Genomic DNA, 19,194 nt, shown 5'->3' with positions numbered 1-19,194 from the left:
CTAAATATTAACAATACAAAATAAGCAAATGAATTTGTTTTCTTCCAGCATCCACTACACTAATGTATTTCCATTTTACTTATTTATCTAAAACTTTTTACATGGCTTTTCAACCCCACCACACCCCCACCCCCACCCCAAAGTTACTTGAAAACTGAAACAGCAGCAGAACTCTTAATAAGAGAGAAACTCAAAAATAGTAGCAATATTAAAATAAAGTTTAAAACAAATTAATTAACTGAAAGGGGGGGAGTCTTAACCTGCCTTTGGAAAGCCAAAAGGTAATCATATATAATCAGTTGTAATCATCTCCTGTGAGAAAGATTATTCTGGAGTTGGGTGGGGGGGCAGTTTAAAAGAAAAGTCTCTTCCTTCTTGATGCTAGTTGTTGGAAGAAAGATACTCAATTGAAAGATATGTTTCCTGGGTTATTCAGGATCCAGGTTGATCAGGACTTTAAATGTTAAAAACAGACATTGGGCCTGGAAACAAATGAGTAGCCAGTGCAAATATTTTAACAAAGATATTGTACAGAGAAAATGGCTCAACTCATCAATAAGGTGCTGCATTTTGCACCAGTTGAAGTTTCTGAGCTGTCTTCAAAGGCAGCTGCACCCAGAATACATTCCAATCCTGAAGGACCCAAGGATGAATGGTCTGTCTTCCAGCAGAAGGCATAGCTGGCTATCAGCTGAAGCTAATAATACAAAAAGGGGCTTGCGGCTGTTATCTAGGAACAAGGAACAAATCCAGAACAGCAGTACCCCAAAACCTGCTCTTTTGTAGAGAATATTACTTCATTCAGAACATACTCAAGCAACTGTTCCACCTCGTCCAAATTTAATCCAGATAAACCAGAAATAGTTATTTCTTCTTCTTCTTCAGTTTATCAGTTATTCCAGGCAGGCATTTAGGATCCTCTTTGCCTCAGCTGGATCTGATGAAAAGGAGAAATAGAATTGACTATCATCAACACATTGATGACATCAGTCATCCCCAGATAAACTTTGGGAGGAGGTCATGTGGGCACCAAGAAGCATGAGAGATATTTGAAGAAATGGGAGTTATCCATAGGGTAACTCCTATGAGGAGGCAGAATGATTTCCCAATGCCACTTTCTGAAGTCTGCCCCCCAGAAAGGAGCAGAACTATCTATATTGAATTGTGGCCTCTCATCTTCTGTTTCACACCCAGAATTAGCCCTCAGCTGCCCCTCCAATGGCCTCAAACTGGGAGAAGGGCAAGGAATAAAGTTTTTGGTGCCACCCTAGTCTGCCTCTTGCCCCTTTCTGGTGGTTTTACCGGCTTTTCTCCCTTGCCAAGGAGTCTCAGCCCTCAGCAGGGTTTTTCTCCTCAGCCCTCTCCGTAGCCTCTTCAAATAGCTGCTCAAAACACTGGCACCTACATGCCTGCCTGGCCAACATCCCAGCTTCCATTAGTCCAGTATATGGCAGTATTAGTCCATACAGCTCACCTGTTTCATGCTGCAAACAGCATTGTTTGTCTCTTAATCTCTCACTGCTCCTGGCCCTTATCCTCACATATCATCCTACAGAGCCCCACATATCATGTTGACAGTGGGCATTTTAGGAACTGCCGAACACGGATGATATGGGTCTTAAACATGCACAGTTGGTTAGCAATGTTTAAAACATATGCACTGAGATAGAGTTAACCCCAATATGCTTTTCTTATCCCAGTCTCACTAATGGGGAGGCAAATGAATTCCCAGTTCTTAAAACTGATAGTTCCCTATTTACAACAGTTCCTTATTAACTCACTAAGCTAATTTCTGAAATATGGTAAGGCCACATACTGACCAATTCCTAGGCAAAAATCTTCACAACACATTATTTACTGGATTGACATGGGGAATTTGTTACAACTTCTGTTTTGTTATTGAATACATGCCTTGTGTCATCCTATTGCATTTACATTTGTGTGTGTGTGTGCACACACATGTGCATGCACATGCGCATGTGCATGCCATTTCAATCCATCTACATAACCAGCCCGGAAGGCGTGATTTGTTTTACAGGCCCATTGAAATTACCTTGGAATATCTAACATCTGAATGAGCTTAGCACTAAAATGTGCAACACTCAATATAATCTGTAGGTACATTTTAATAACGTTTATTATAGTACAAAACATGTATATGGCATGAGTCACTAAAGCAAAACAAAAAAACATACCACTAAGAGTGTACAATCCAAATTCTGGCCATGTGGAAGGCAAGCAACAGAGGGAGGGAAGGGAGAAGCACTAGTAATAGGATGAATATATTCCAATGCAGTCACCTACTTAATAAATAAAACCTTTTAAAAAATTAAATATATGTGTCATTTCTGGAGTGTGATACTTTTTCACAACCAAAGACCATACTAGAAATGTATCTTGAGGGCATACCTGCCGTATTTTGGATATTGAAAGAGGGAGATATTAGGCCTTTCCAGACATGAGTTGATTGTGGGCTTTTAAAAGTAGTTACTTTTGGGCTCTCATGCACAGCCCAGATGCTTGCATCATTTTATTTAGATTCTTGTGCTCCCTTGTAGCATGTTTCCATGCTCTGGCCACACACTGAGCACAATCCTTGTGCTGTTTTCACAGCTCCACTTGCGATTTGTTTCTTATAAATTCAGCTACTTCCATTACTAATAAAAGATGTGCATTACTAAAAAGTAGTAATCAAAAGAGATGGATTCAGAAGAGCTGGCCAGCAGATGACACTGTAAAAATAGTGTAAGGGCCATACTTATTGTGTGGTTAGAGTGCTGAAACTCACTAGAAGGGGTGTGTGGGAATCTACAGAAGCTGCTAAAAGTGTCTGGAGAGCCCATTTCTGCATTTAAAGCATGCAGAAGCTTTAAAAAGCCTTCAGCAAACTCCCATCTGGAAAAGCCCATTGGCTACTCCCCATGCTGCTACACTAAACCCAGTGTAGATATTTATTAGTTATTATTAGGCATGTCAGAGCTGATATGTCATGCATTATTCAAATAAGTTCTGCAATGACAGGAGGGACCCCAACATTTGGAACTCTGTCTAAATTCTTGCCTGTTGTTGTGAAACACTGTCAGAATTCTGACATATCTGTCAGACCTCCCCCCTCCACCACTGCCTTCTCCCTGTCCCCCTTCCTTACCTGGAACCATGTGGGAGACAGGAGGGGGCATGTGTGATGTCCACTCCAGAGCTAAATGGCAAGCTGCTTGTCTTTCAGTGTGATATGTGATTGAAAATGTAAAGGAAAAAATCATTTCCCCTTATAACTACCAAGCCGTGCCAAGAGAGGCTGTACCTAGACATGTGTGGTCATGTGAATGGGGTGAGTGTCTCACATACTGCACCGTGTTCTGAGGACATTTTGAATATTGCGGGTGCTGCTGCATCTTCCAAATGCAAGTTGTGCGAGAGCACACATCTGCAAAGACTGAAATTGTGCAAACAAGTTGCACAATTGAATGGCCATTATTACCAATGCCCCGCAATCACACAACTCCCTTATGCAGGAGACAGTTGCAACATTGCTCCAGTTGTGTGTGTGTGTGTGTGTGTGTTTTGATACTGCATACATGCATTTGTGCTCAATTAGTTCATTGACCAGTTACAAGGCAGATAATAGTATTCTTTAAGTTACTGACAACCTAGATTGATAGAAAAAGTGTGTGTGTGTGTGTGTGTGTGTGTGTGTGTGTGTGTGTGTGTGTGTGAATGCAATAGGTACATAGGAAACTGCCATATACTGAGTCAGACCATAGATCCATCTAGCTCAGTATTGTCTTCACAGACTGGCAGTGGCATCTCCAAGGTTGCAGGCAGGAATATCTCTTATTCCTATCTTGGAGAAGCCAGGGAGGGAACTTGGAACCTTCTGCTCTTCCCAGAGCAGCTCCATCCCCTGAGGGGAATATCTTGCAGCGCTCACACATCAAGTCTCCCCATTCATATGCAACCAGGGCAGACGCTGATTAGCTAAAGTGACAAGTCATGCTTGCTACCACAAGACGAGTCCTCCACCTCATCCATTCATTTGCCTAGAGTCTCCAGGAGCTCAAACTATGAATCAGTAATATTTCTTTCCTCTGTGTCTGTGTTTGGAACAACATCAAAACTGCGCTTTGAAACAGATTTACAGCATTTCCCCCCCACCCCAAAGAGCGGAGAGAAGTCTGGAGCTGGACCTCATCCCCGCTGCTGCCCCCGGTGGCTCCCTAGCGCTTCAGCAACTGTTCCGAGGAGGAGGACCGCGGCAGTACTTCGGCACGTGGATGGAAAGGCTTTCTAGAAACAGCAGCTGCTGAGGATGGTGGTTCTGCACCTCGCCTTTTCAGCCCTCCCTGAACTTTGCTAGTGAATGCAGCGAGCTGACAGCCCCCTCGGCATCCCTTCTGGGGTGGATCCTGCAACCGCAATGGCCCTTCAGCAGAAGGAATAGTCCGGGCGCGGAGAGAGGTGAATAAAGCAAAAAACAAAACAAAACAAAAAAACCCCCAAAACCCGTTGGCAAGTCCGAGCAAGGGGATGAATTCTGGAGAGTGTCAGAGCAGAGGGGATGGTTGCCATCCTCTCCCCGCCCCTGCCGCCGCCTTCCTCGTCTCTGAATGAATTGCCTTGGAGCGAGTGGAAATTGCAGCTTCTTCCTTGAGTCTAGTGACACAGTTGCTTGCTTCAACCGAGCTCCAGAACACAGCCGAGTTAACGCCTCACTGGAGTGTAAACAATTGACTTGGAGAGGGATTTCAGTTTTTCTTGCTTATTTTTATAACACTTGCCGGCAGAAGAAGAAGAATGACTGTTTTTCTGGAGAGATCCCTGAATTTCTCCTGAAGGATTTCCCACAAGATACTTAAGGAGGGAGGGAATCTAAGTACCTGGGGGAGTGAAAAGTGGAACTTCTGAGCTTTCAGATTATTGGTTTGTTAGCTAGTTGGAGAAGCACCTTTTGAAACAAAGGGCACCTTCATTATTCTGGGACAGGATGGCAGCTAAAGAACTTTTAATCTTGGCATTGTCTGGTGTTCTTCTAGACTTGTGGACTGCATGCCACAATACAGGATACAAATCAGATACAAGTCAGCCAAGGTTACGCCTGTCACATAAAGGTAAGCCAGTTCTTTATTGTTGTTTAGTGTCATTTTAAAATATGCTCTAATTGACATATAATGGTTTATTGATCATGGATGCTATTTCTCTGGTACATGTTCCCATCCACCCCACTCCCAAGGTATGTCTTCATCAGATAAATTTGTTTCCATGCATATTTGTGTCATTTCTTACCCTATTCAGTAACTGGAATCTGAGATACAAATATATAGAAAACATTCCAATTTTATTTTGTATTTGTGCTTAACGGGTTTTGTGCACTTCAGCTAGCAGTAGTATGCAGTAATATCTGTTCTGAAAAGCTGATGTTAGTTAGTGGACCAATTTATCATTGTTCATTAGCTGAAACAGGGGCATAACTACCATTAGGCAAGGGGAGACAGTCATCTTGGGGCCCCACTGCCTCAAGGGCCCCCCCCCAAAGGCATGTCACATGACTCCCCACCCTCCCATGTTGCACCTCCTATGAATTATGTTGATCGGCAGTAACAGAGAGTAAAAAAACCAGATTCAATGTGAACTAGATATTCACCGTATTCATAATGGGGATGCGAGTGTGAGTGCACTAAATATTGTGAAGTGTGTTTATGTGTGTATATCAGCGAGGGGCCCATTTTAAAATCCTGTCTCTGGGCCCACTCCAACCTTGCTACGCCTCTGAGCTGAAACATGCCAAACTAGCCTGCTACACTTATGTCTCAATTCTGGAAATACAAAATTGATTCCCCCAAACCTTGGAATAACAACAAGTTCAAGAGTTCATGTCTGGGATGAGTACCAGGTAACAATGGTGGTGAGCGGTGGTGGTGGTAAAGTTGGTTCTTAGTTCTTCCTTCAAGACAAAGGTGCAAAGGAACCTGAAGGACACACCTACTTCTCAAACTTAGACACCTCTGACTGTCCCCTGTGGAATACATTTGGAACTAAGCAGCTACTGGATATGGGGGGAAGACAGGGACCGGAATGAATTCCTAAACAACCAGATGAATCATCTTTCAAGTGTCATCACACTGTAATTAACTGACTGACTGCCAATAGCAGTCTGCTTCCAGCTTAAGTATATAGCCCAAAGTAAAATGTTATTTGAATAGGAAATATTTGTGCCTTTCTGAACTATTTCTTCATTCTTGGTATTAGAGGCAGCAAAGTAACAGTAACATCTCTCCCAGCCCTCAAATTTAAAATACCTGCTAATATTTAATTTTTATTTAATGCCAGCAGCAAACCAATGAGCCAAATTCTGTCCTCATTAGTTCATCAAACTTGATTTTTAAAAGTGTGGTTTTTTTACTTTAAAAAATTGACTTTAAAAAATTGACTTTTGAAAATTGACTATGCAATGTGACCTGCAGCTTTTGCAACATGTGTATTAGGTTAAAAATCTACCTATCTGGGAGTAAACCTTATTGAACACAATGTGGTTTACTGAATAAACATTTATAGGATTGGACTGCACTCCAGCTTGTGCTACCAATTGTTACAAGAGATGATACTTAAATACCAGATACACTTGTGGTCCAAACCTGTGTCTATTTACTTGGAAGAAAGTGTAATTGCTTTCATTTAGGCTTGCTCCTATGTAAATGTATATAGCAGTGCAGCCTGATCCTTACTCAGGAGTAAGTCTGGCTGAGTTCACTTACTCCTGAATGAAGATGCAGAGGGGTGCATTCTTGTGCTCAGGGTTGTCCTTAGAGAGCACTGGCAAATCAGCCAGTGTGGGGGGCCCTTCCATTTAATTCTAATGGGAGTTAAAAGAGTGGGGACCAGGGCAGTTGCCCTGCTTGCAATGCCCTAAGGACAGCCCAGCTTGCTTATCTTATGCATGCTTATTTGAGAACTAAGTCCCAGACTTACATAGATTTGATTGGACTATAAAGAGCAATGTTCTCAAAATACTTTCTCTATAGTAGCTGGACTTTAATAGGATTATTTTGGAGTAACTGTTAAGAGAGAATTAATCTGAAGGTATTTCATAAAAAGTAATCTTTTTATCACTGTATGGGGTGTGTCATTTATTGTTGTTGTGAATACAAATTATTATTCTGAAACTGAATAATATGATTTACCAAGAATTGTGGCGCTACCCTGTTTGAAAACATGTCTAGTGCCTCAACAGTTGAGGGTCACGTATACACAAAATGACACCAGTTTACACTGTGAATGAATGTACAGTAACTACTAACCTGCCCTGGTTCCATACTCAGAATTGTGGGTTAAGATCTACACTTCAACCATAGGTATATATTGAAAAAAATGATTGGACAAAGGGGAATAAACTCCATTGCTATTCTCATCGTAAGTATGGTGACAGGTTGCTAAACAACAAACAAGGGAGAAGAAGCTGATGAGATTAAGTGATCTCTAATATGTCCCTTACAGCCACCTAATGGCGCAGCGGGGAAATGACTTGACTAGCAAGCCAGAGGCTGCCAGTTTTAATCTCCGTTGGTATGTTTCTCAGACTATATTGGGCGGCAGCAATATAGGAAGATGCTGAAAGGCATCATCTCAAATTGTGCAGGAGATGGCAATGGTAACCCCCTCCAAAGACAATCACAGGGCTCTGTGGTCGCCAGGAGTTGACACCGACTTGACATTACACTTCACTTTAATATGTCTCTTATGATTGTGGGGATACTACACTGATTATAACTCTGTTTACCAAATGGAATGAATTGCAGGTTAGAAAGGAAAAAAAGGATGGAGGGAGCAAAAATTGAGCAGGCTAGTTTGTTCAAGTGCTTTGTTAAAACAATACTATAGGTAGAATTTGATTTTGTTGGCCAACGGAAAATGTGTTACAGATGTTTCTTACACATGTACTTGACACCTTGATTCTGAACATCACTATCACTACATTTGCCTGCAGTGCTGGTGAAACATTCCTTGTAATGCCTAATTGTCTTAGGTTTTCATACTGGCCCAGGAGTAACATCTCACCATGTGAACAAGCAGTTCTTCAATAGGCAATTAAGTCATTGTTTGATGCTGAAAGAAACAGCCTTGATTGATTCCTTCCCATGTGTGCATCCATTTTAAAAAAACTCTCTGGTTACAGGAATTTCAAATTATCTTAGCAACTATTAACAAAGAATTGTCCTTGCTGGGAATAATTGCTGCAATCAGACGCGTAAGCAAAATCCAATTGATATCAAGTTGACTTACACATAGGCATCTGTGTCCAGTATCATAGTGAATCATCATAATTTTCAGCAGCAGTTAGTTCCAATACAATAGAAATGCTAAAGCTATATTATATGGAGAGGAGAGCTGGTCTTGTGGTAGCAAACATGACTTGACCCCATAGTTAAGCAGGGTCTGCCCTGGTTGCATCTGAATGGGAGACTTGATGTGTGAGCACTGCAAGATATTCCCCTCAGGGGATGAAGCCGCTCTGAGAAGAGCAGAAGGTTTCAAGTTCCCTCTCTGGCTTCTCCAAGATAGGGCTGAGAGAGGTTCCTGCCTGCAACCTTGGAGAAGCCGCTGCCAGTCTATGAAGACAATACTGAGCTAGATAGACCAATGGTCTGACTCAGTATATGGCAGTTTCCTATGTTCCTATATTTTTCCATTGTGGTGATGACAGTTGTGGGAGCACTTCACCAAATGAAGTGAAGTGGTGGTGGGGGGGAACTTCGCCAAATGAAATGAGTACACTTCTGTGCAGCACTGGATTAGCTGCTAGCTTTGGCTGGCTGATTTTTAGAGTATAGCTGGTATTAATGGCTTCCACATGCATTTTCTGGCATAATTTTTCCCTCACTGGTTAAAATCAATAGTGTATTTCACAGTGTGTTGCTGAAGTGACTGAAGGGAACCAGTAATTTAGTTGTAACAAATCATAACTGTGGCAATACTTTTACATGTAGAATCTCTCTCTTAGAATTACAATTTGATCCCATTCAGAGGGATCACATATTGCTATATACACATATTGCAGTGTATTCAACAGAACAAAAATATATTTTATAACATTTTGCTTTCCTTTGTGGACTCATCAAAAGCATACTGTGCAAGTTTCCTATAGTGTTTAAATATCAGCACTTAACTCTGACATTGTTTATGATGGTCAGAGCAATGTGGAGCAGAGGAAGAAGGAATTGTAAAAAGCATACCTGTGCTTGCACCCTAGAAGCAGCAATTGCCCCCACATCAAGAAAGCTATGAGACTTTCAAGACTAATTAGTGTGGGTGAAAGTTTATTAAATAAGTCAATTTAAGTTAATTGCAGCAGGTCTGTTTGCCTTCCCAAACTGTTCAGTCACTACACTCATACTGGAGAACAGATGATAATGTCCTTACCGTAACCTGTTTGGGCAAGCATATCCTGGCTCAGAGGAACAAATCACACAAAGTTGGATCCCTACTCTTCTTTGTCAACCCCTAAGTGGAATCAGGCTTCACCGCCCCCAAGGGCTTACTATCCCCAAACCATTCAGCCTTTGAGGTTAGCGGTGCCCCGGAGTAGGAAGAAATCCTAATTATAGCTCTCATACCCAGTGGCGTTCTTTGGACCGGACTTCTGGGCTGAGGTTGTCTCCTGCTGGCCTGGAGGGCCTCCAAATGCTGAGTGGCCTGCTAATTTAAGTGGCAGGGTTGTCCATGCAAAATATGGTATTTCTCTGCATTTCAGTGAGAAGCATCTTATTCAGAATCTCTTCTATAAACAAAACAAAAGAAAGGTTTCCACCATTCCCTGAGCAAGTTCTGGTGAAAAAAATAGTGCATTGCAATTTGTATGGTGGTGCCCCCCCCCCAAAGTCCTTTAGGTCCTTAAACACCCCTTTCTTTTTGCCTCCTTAGCATGTGTATGACAACTATCAGCTGGCAACAGCAGGAAGGAACTATGCTCTGCCTATGGCTCACTACATCTGGCACTAGCTCTAGTCATCACATGGAGCATTTGCATAGCAGTTCTGTACATCGCTGCTGTACATGTATGGTAATGCTTTATGTAATGGAGATGGACCATTCAATGAGCAACATAGGTTTTTGTTGAACAAGTTGATTAGAGATTCACAAGCTCCACACTGTTCATCAAAAATCCCCCATTCACCAAATTCAAGGCTCAGAAAATTACCTTCACCACCTCAAAACATCCTCCTTAGAGGATACCTTTTCTGGGTCTGCTTAGGCCTCTTTACAGTTAAGAAAAAAAATTCTTTGCTTATCCAGGAAGTTCTAAAAACTTAACAAAACTGGGGCTTTCCCCTGTTATTTCTGAGATTTAGTGATGCCTAAAGCTATGGTAAACCCGTCCTGTATTCTACCAAAGAAAACCACAGGGCTCTGTGGGCGACAGGAGTCGAAATCGACTTGACAGCACACTTTACTTTAAATTTTATGCTAAAGATAATTGTGGCTTGCTCAATTAAGTTTTGAAGGACCTAATTTAATACTCCCCCCCTTCATTCTGTGGGGGCTAATTATGTTAAAGCCGTTTTGGATGGTACTGTTCATTCTGCCCCAATCTCATGCAATTAGGGATATGAACATCCATAAACATGCATGCTTTGCCCCCTCTGTGAAGTGCTGGGGCACCTGCCTAATTGCATGTAGGAAGGGGGTTGTCACATTCACCCTGCCATACATGACTGAAGTACTACTTTAAACTAATATTTCAATCAAGTGGAGGGCTGGTTTAGATGATCCACTAGCCGCACCCCCATATGGTTAGACACTGGCACAACAGGAGACACTGGCATAAACAGGATAAAGAGATGAGATATGCATATTAGAGATGTACTCTGACATCTGTAATTTCATGGAAACAGAGCCAATCAGACAGTATGAATTGATCCTTCATAGGTATGAAACCCTCACCTTCCCACTCAGCATCTCTCCGGTTGTGAATGAGATGGTAAGGCCCAATTAGGTGTGGGCTGGATAAGGTGAAACCCCCGATTAATGTGGTGCCATCCCACCCTACTCTTTCTATCAGGGTAAGGGTAGGAATCCAGTGAGATCCTTTTCATACACATATCCAGAATGAAGGTTTGTTTAACAAAAGGGGAGGAAGGGGAAGAAATGATAAAAATGATTCCAGCATGTAACATATATAGTTTATCATAAATCCCTCACCCAAACAGTGGAAAGCCCTCAGAGTCCAATGCTTTAGTTGAGTCAGAACTGTCCCTAACTCCACTCTTCTACTGAAGAGAGCTGATGTTGTCTTCCTGCTTGTCTTGTCCCTCTCATTCTGATCCTCTCAGTCCAGGATTTAACGAATTTCTTCTCATTCCCTTCCTCAGTCCAGCACTTACTTCAGAAAAACATTCTCCTCAGATCCACACTACAGTAGTTCCAAAGGTATTTTTTTTAAAAAAGGTCTGTCCTTGTGGGGGCTATATTCACAGGGTTACATGCACAATGTCACTTTACACCATATGAGGAAAACATAGAGGCTCTCCACATGAGCAGTGTGGAGAGCCTGCAGGAAGTTTAAGGGGTAGTCAGCTTGTCCTGGGTGGCCAAATTGGTCGCCCACATGATTACTGGTTTTGTCACAGAGACAGTTGGGGTGGCGGGGATCAGGGGGCCTCCCTGATTTAATTTATTATTAAATCAACAAAATATTGCTTACAACAATTACTACAAATGTTAAAGTGTTTCTTCCAGTTCCTCACATGGCCTGCCTTGTGCTGAAACCTTCTTGGCTTGCTCTCTTAAAGTGGCATGCACAACAAAAACCACTATTGGTTTAAACATCTGTGTAAATTTCAGTCTACAGATTAAAAAAATACAATTCTTGAAATACAGCATAAGCTGCAACATAGAAAACATAGAAAGATGCTGTCTGCAACTTAAATTCTCATATGACCATGCTAACTGGTTGTCATTTTCCCGGCTGTTGTCGTTTTACATCAGAGTTTAAATTATTTGTTAACTCAAAAAAACTCAGAAATCTCCACATTCCTTAATAGGAAGTTAGTGTTGATGTGTTGGGCTAAAATAATAGCTGTGTCCTGTCGGGACCAAAGGGACCAAAAAACAAGAACAAAAAACCAAAGTGGACAACCAACATTATCAAGGGACAGAATACGGTTGTGTTATCTTCATTTGCCATGCTGTGTTTCATTGCTTTTCCCCCAATGAAGAACTGAGTATCACTAGAAATTAGAAAACATGACTGGACTGGATGTGACCGGTTCATTCTGTTCTCTTATCTGTCTATCTCCTTTCAAAGTGGCAACACCATCTGTTGGAAACCTTTTGCTGTGAGTCCAATATTCCACTGGAAACAGAATTTATTTTCCACCAAAAATAAAAAGTTTTCTTTTATGTAGGATTAATATTCTCTATGTGATTTACTGCATACGATACAGCAATATGCATCTGTTTTCAACCTTCCTGAGGAAACTTGGGTCAATGAGAATTGTTAAACGTTGCAACTGGGAATACTTAACATTATTAAATATAGTGTCCTGGTTCTGTTCATGCTACCAAACAAAGATGATGAATCCACAATGTGAAGTCAGCACTAATTAGAAAGTGCTTGTTTTTAAAAGAAACTTACTTCTCTAAGAGAGGAAAAGGATGGAAAATAAATTCCATCAATTTAGAGCATTCATTCATTATCTAAGTTACATAAGAACATAAGAACAGCCCTACTGGATCAGGCCCAAGGCCCAGCTAGTCCAGCATCCAGTGGCCCACCAGATGCCGCTGGAAGCATACAGCAGGAGTTAAGGGCATGCCCTCTCTCCTGCTGATACTCCCCTGCAGCTGGTACTCAGAGGTATCCTGCCTTGATGCTGGAGGTGGCCTATAGCCCCCCAACTAGTAGCCAATGATAGACCTCTCCTCCATGAAGATATTCAAACCCCTCTTAAAGCCATCCAGGTTGTTGGCTGTCACCACATCTTGTGGCAGTGAATTCCACAAGTTGATTAAGTATTGTGTGAAAAAGTACTTCCATTTGTTGGTCCTAGATTTCCTGGCAATCAATTTCATGGGATGACCCCTGGTTCTGTTATGTGAGAGGGATAAGAATTTCTTTCTACCCACTTTCTCCACACCATGCATGATTTTATAGACCCCTATCATGTCTCCCCACAGTCGTCTTTTTCCTAAACTAAATAGCCCCAGATGTTGTAGTCTTGCCTCATAAGAAAGGTGCTCTAGGCCCCTGATCATCTTGGTTGCCCTCTTGTTCCCAGACCCCAGTCCAAAAAAGACACCGAGATAGGAATTTTTGGGTAAAGGGCCACAACTTTTATTTAACCAATTACAGGGCAAAGCGGACTGACATTAAAGGGCGATTAATCACCCTCAAGTAACAGTGCGGGCCTAACAAGGCCGGGTCGGGACTCCGTCCTCCCTTTAAGGGCGACACACCTTGGCTCAGGAAAGAGGCAGGTACAACCTGCCCCTTACCTTCAAGGCCAGCCCCTTTTAAAGGGGCCTGAATACTTCTAGGCCTTCACCCACCCCGGACCGCACAGCCCAAGGGTTGGTGAATTCCCGAAGCCAGTGTCATGGTGAATCAATCTCCCTGGTGAGAAACCACAAGGGAGCGATTGACCAATCCACCAGTTAAATATCCAAAGGTAGATGCTTTATTCCTGAATTACCCCCCAGCCCACACTGTTCCTGCCACACAGGGAGGTTAGCCTAGCTTAACCTCCCTGCCCCACACTCCTCCAGAAAGCTAGCAAGCCCACTCTGAATATTTTGAATATACAGATCACACCCAGCCTCAGAGAGGTGTACCCCATCCGGGCGATAAAGTTGCGGGAACTGGGCAGACAGCCCAGGTTGGTGCAGCGTAGCCCCCCCCCCACCGCCAGCCACCACTACCTTGCCAATGGCAGCAGAGGCTTTACACCTGGCCCATTCAATACCCCTAACATTCTGCACCCCCCGCCATGCCCGGCGTTGAATCCAATTAACCCACAAAATGTGAACCTGAGGGAGCCACTCCTTTGATGTCGCTAAATCGGAGGAGGCTTGCTGCACCAGAGAAATGCCAGTCCGTTTGCCCAAGTCATTTTCGCCCAAATGAATGATACTAAAGTCGGGCCTAGGAAACCTAGCTAAGTGATCCCAAATTGCTGGGAGCAACTGGCTCCACAGCATGCCCTGCATACCCTTCCAGTAAACAGCCACACGCTTCCCCAGACCAAGCTGGGTGCCCCACTGGGAGGTGCTGGCCCTCTTGAACGCCCAGAAGACCAACGAATGGCTGTAAACCAGGACGTGAACAGGAGCCGCTGCTCCACCAGCACCTGCCAAGAAAACAAACATGTAAAACCCAATGCAACTGGCACCCCCTAGCGCACGTAGCGCCATACCACTCTGGACTTCCATCGACCAATACGCTTCACAACCTCCTCCTGAAGCCCCAATCGGCTGGCAGTGGTGGCCACCCCAATCCGAAAAGAATGCAGTGTGAGGCCCGTGGTTGACACTCCTGCCAACGTCAAAGCCCTTTTCAATACTGCCAAAAATTGATATTGGGTTAGAGGGTCCCCACCCTCATGAACAAATAAGCAGCCCTCCTGTCGAGGCCCCAAGTCCACATAGTGCCTAAGCGCAGCCACGGGAGAAATGGCGGAAGCACCAGCAGTTGCCAAGTGAACAACCTGACCTCGCCCCCTTTGGTCAGTTTTTGAATAATGTAAAAGTAGCTGTGCCTCCCCCAAAGCTAGGGACAGATCAGAGAAGCGCAGGCAGCAATCCCTAGGAGGCCGCCCACTCCTTCCGGATCCCTGGGCCGGAACGCTCCAAAAAAGGCTACCAGCACAGCTGCCTGGAAAAGCTGAGCCTCCCATGGGGACACGCAGCATGCGCGCAACTGCCCCAGTACTACCTGAACCAACTGAAGAGTAAAGGGGCACCTTTTATTGCTTACTCTTGGCACTCCCCAGGCCCACCCCTCCAACATCCTACGAACCCTGGGGTCCCCAGAACAATCCGCAACACCCGGGCCTGAGCCTCAAAAGATAGTGCTGCAACATAACTGTTTAAAGTAGCCACAGCACGCCCTTCCCTGTGTAACTGAACTAAAAACTGCAATAAATGGTCCCCCGGCACCGGCCAAGCTTCAGCTAACCCCACGGTCCTTCTAAAACAGGAGAAAGCAGAGATCTTGGACGCATAGCTCGCCCGGGTGCTGGGTGACAAGGAAGCCGCTATAGCCCACTGTGCCTCTACTTGCCAAGGTGCCATAAGGTGACAGGCATAGGTTCCGGGTGAAGTGAAGCTTCGGGCAATAATTCCCTGAACCTCTCCACCTGAAAGCGAGACAGGGCATCAGCTATATCATTCTGAAGGCCGGGAACGTGACATGCCAAAAATAAGATGTTAGCTCTGAGGCACTGTAACACAAAAGCCCGAAGCAAACCCATAACCCGCTTGGAACGGGAAGTCTGGGAGTTAACCACCTGGACCACCACCTGGTTATCACACCAGAAACGGACCTTGGAGTTAGCAAACTCATTGGCCCATTGGTGTACAGCCACCACGATGGAAAAAAATTCCAGGAAAGTCAAGTCCCTTGTGACCCCACGCAACACCCATTGAGAAGGCCAGCGGGCAGCACACCAGCAGCCCGGAAAATAGACTCCAAAGCCCACCCCCCCAGCTGCGTCAGAATGAACTTGCAGCTCCGCCTCCAGAAGCTGTTCGTTCCTCCAAAAGGACACACCATTAAAATCGAGGAGAAAGGCTTCCCAAACGGCCATATCGGCCCTAACACCCTCAGTGATTCTAATCTGATGGTGTGGAGCCCGCAAGCCAGACATAAGGTCACATAGGTGCCTAAGGAATGCCCTGCCTGGAGCCACCACTCTACAGGCAAAATTGAGGTGTCCAGTCACTACCTGAAGCTCACGTAAAGTAGCCTTGCAGGCCTGGCCTAAGACCCTAACCAAATCCAGGAGAACACCCAGCTTGCTCGAGGGCAAGCGAGAGCAACCCGCCAATGTGTCAAGCTCAATTCCCAAAAAGGAGAGCTGGGTAACCGGCCCCTCCGATTTATCTCGAGCTAAGGGGACCCCCAACTCTCGGGACAGTTCCTCAAAGCAAAATAGCAGATGCTGGCATTCAGTAGAATTAGCCCGCCCTGCAAAAAGAAAATCATCTAAAAAATGAGCCGTAAAATTCAAGCCCGCCTCAAAGCCCATTCAAGGAATGTGCTGAAGGCCTCAAAGGCCGCACAGGAGATAGAACATCCCATTGGCAAGGCTCAGTCAAAGTAGAACTTGCCCGCATAAGAGAAACCTAGTAAGTCAAAGTCTACCAGGTGAACTGGCAGCAGGTGGAAGGCAGACTCGATATCAGATTTCACCAAAAGGGCACCAACCCCCCTTTCCCTGACCATACAAACGGCCTCATCAAAGGAGGTATAACGAACTGAACATAGCACTTCAGGAATCCCGTCATTAACCGAGGACCCCCTAGGGTGTGACAAATGGTGTATGAGGCGAAAGTCCCCCAGCGCCTTTTTAGGCACCACTCCCAAAGGGGAGACCCTTAGTTCGGGGAAGGGTCAAAGGGGCCAGTGACCCTACCAGCCGCAACTTCCTTATTGATCTTTTTAATAACAACCGCTTCTATTCCAGACACCAACTTAAGGTTGCTGGACATGGTAAGCACCCTATGGGAACTAGAGGGGATCCTAATACCATCCCTGAAACCCATAAACAAATAAGCAGCAGCAGTTTTATCGGGGTACCCCAGCAACATTCGTTCGAGCACCTCAAGCCTGATTGGGCTGGGCTCCTTTACCCGCAGGGGGTGGAGGGGGTCCCCCTTTCTTGTTGCCAGCCGGCTTAAACCTGTTCCCTGATCCCAAAGCCCGGGCACTGGGACAAGTGGCACTCGGGTGCTTGGGGCCACAGAGTCCACACATGTGCCTAAACTTGCATGCTGAGCACACACAGCGTCCCCCATTGTTGTATTCCCAGCAAACCATGTGGGATTGAACCCACTACCCCTACACTTGAGGAAGTATTATGCGGTTTAGAGAGTAAATGCCCGCTATCTGACCTATCCCCCTCCACAGGCCGGGACGGGGACATAATGGCAAGCCACAGCTCCTGTAAGTGCGTGTCCCACGGGAGGGAAGGGTCCAATGCAGCACGCATTCTAAAGCTTTTGTCATAGCGTACCCACGTTGTGCCAGCAAAGTCTGATACAGCCCTGTGAATGATATCCATATATTTAAGGAGGGCTGGCCCCCTAGCTGGCTGGAACTGCATGATGACACCCATGTATATTTTAAAGCCCGAGAGCCAGTTATTCCACATTTTATTGACTGGCTTTCTCTTTGTAGCCTCATGCTCTTTGCACGACTCTCCCTCTTTATGTTTCACCTCTGGTTCTCTGAAAAGCAGGCTAAAGATATCCACATATTCACCCTTGATGATTTTCTCCCTTGTAGCTGGCAACAAATGGTCCCTGAGAGGAAGCCCAACTGCTCCATAAGGGGCATGTTGCAGAGATGGCAAAATACCCATAGGATAGAAACACAAGCCGCTAGACGGGCCAGCAGCTGCACCAACCATACCTGACGGGCTTGCGACCGGCAACCCCAAGGATGGCCTCTGTCCCAACCACACCTGTTCTGCTGCCCCATGAGGACTTGCGGAGACACCCGGGATCCCTGGGATGTAACCTGTGCCCCAAGGCTGTGTGTAAGGTACCCAGCACGACACTCCCCATCCACCCATGGCAGGTATCAGTCAGGGAAACACAGGCCACTGGCCGGTACCGCCAGGGGGTGTAGGTGCTCACCTGGAACGACAGGCATGGAGGGGCTCACCGAGCCCAAGTCAGCAGGTAGCACCAGGTCTGGAACTGGGTTGCTAGGAGTCACAGGTACAGGCATTCCTGGAGCGGGTGTAGAATTGGGCGGATCAGCTGGGAAAGCCGGATCAACAGGGAGGTCCGCACGCTCAAGCGCACTCAACCTGTCAGAAAGAGACCTCAATAACTGTGTCTTGACAGTCCCCCTAGTCTGCCTGGGCACCTTCTTGGGCACCCCAGATGGCCCAGCCCCTTTGTCAGACGGTATCTCCAGGGCCTCCATTCTTTGAACCAGGCCGCGTATTAACATCAACTCCTCATTGACCTCATCCGAAGAGGAGGGCAGAGGCGTAACTAGGGAAAATGGCGCCTAGGGCAAGCACTGAAATTGCGCCCCCCCCTCCAAACATCTGACACGCATCTTTTCCAGATCATCATATAATTCCAGTTTAAAGTACAAATTACTGCAATAAACAAAAGGAGAAATCAACACTAGGTACAAAGATTTGTGATATTCTCAGTGCCATCTGCTGCCAATATGCGGCAATCCACAAATAAACTGTTCCCCTACCCCCTAGGTTGGAATAAAAGGCGTCTGAAAAGAAACAGTTTATCTACAGACATTATAATCTCTTGTAGGCATGGGTGAGGGCCAAGCACCCTCCAGACAATTAGCTCCCCCATGTTCCTTGTGTTTACTTTGAAGAAAAGGCACTTTTAATATACTCAAGAGTATTTTATTTATTATAAGCAATTCATCTATAGCACATCAATAAACAGAACATTTCCCTATGTGCTCAGTTCTTTTTATGTTTAGGATGGGAGCGTGATGAATGAGAACTATATTGTTTTTCTTTCTGATAACACATGGGACAAAGTTCGTATTCCCCAAAATGCACTTTATCCTTCCTGTGTGCCACCTAATTCCCCCCCCCCCCGGTACTGCCTCTACTTGTGGATAACAAAATTATGCCCAAAGAACCAGAGAAGCTAATTTGTTTTTTTTATAACCTCAAAACCTCCATAAAAAAACAAGTACTGTTTGCAGCAGACTAAGAGGAGGAAAAACACATCTGAGACCAAAGGCAGACTTTGTTGCATACTTTATCCAAAATTCAGTTTTGATTGAATTAAAACGACTGCTATTTTGAAGAAAATGACACATTTATCAAATAAGCAAACACAAGCTTAGTTTCCACCTAACATGGCAAGAAACGATCCATAGCTGCTTAATTTACAAATCAGAGCCCTACTAAATTGCTGTTGTAAAACCTGATGAGGTTTGTGGGGGTGGGGAGATGATGGTATCTCAGATCTATCCCAGGAAGCTGA

At 44.7% G+C, this 19,194-nt stretch overlaps 2 protein-coding genes across 4 annotated transcripts in view; one reads left to right on the top strand and one right to left on the bottom strand.

Annotated features, from left to right (window-relative positions):
- Positions 1-847: 847 nt before the first annotated feature.
- LOC128328223 (uncharacterized) lies at positions 848-18,309 on the bottom strand. Of its 2 annotated transcripts, none has more exons than XM_053257999.1 (2): positions 17,851-18,309; positions 848-937 (listed from the first exon to the last, which is right to left on the bottom strand). In XM_053257999.1, the coding sequence occupies exons 1-2, from the start codon at positions 18,170-18,172 to the stop codon at positions 894-896; spliced, it is 366 nt and encodes a 121-aa protein (XP_053113974.1). In that variant the 5' UTR covers positions 18,173-18,309; the 3' UTR covers positions 848-893. The 2 variants fall into 2 exon arrangements, with proteins under 2 accessions (XP_053113974.1, XP_053113973.1); XM_053257998.1 differs by lacking the exon at positions 848-937 and adding an exon at positions 13,981-15,347.
- Positions 4,295-19,194, top strand: part of SEMA3E (semaphorin 3E) — a 287,593-nt gene continuing 272,693 nt past the window's right edge. For both annotated transcript variants that reach the window (XM_053257996.1, XM_053257995.1), the window contains exon 1: positions 4,295-5,108. In XM_053257996.1, the coding sequence (XP_053113971.1) occupies positions 4,985-5,108 (124 nt within the window). In that variant the 5' untranslated portion in view covers positions 4,295-4,984. The remainder of the gene's footprint in view (positions 5,109-19,194) is intronic.

This window comes from Hemicordylus capensis, chromosome 5 (genome assembly GCF_027244095.1).
Source record: "Hemicordylus capensis ecotype Gifberg chromosome 5, rHemCap1.1.pri, whole genome shotgun sequence".
Lineage (NCBI taxonomy): Eukaryota > Metazoa > Chordata > Lepidosauria > Squamata > Cordylidae > Hemicordylus > Hemicordylus capensis.
This window is presented reverse-complemented; position numbering and strand designations above follow the sequence as displayed.

Coding starts and splice junctions, on each gene's coding strand:
- LOC128328223 (XM_053257998.1), bottom strand. CDS start 18,172: ATGTTAATACGCGGCCTGGTTCAAAGAATGGAGGCCCTGGAGATACCG. Junction 15,348..17,850: donor CTCCATGCCTGTCGTTCCAG/GTGAGCACCTAC, acceptor TCTCGCTTTCAG/GTGGAGAGGTTCAGGGAATT.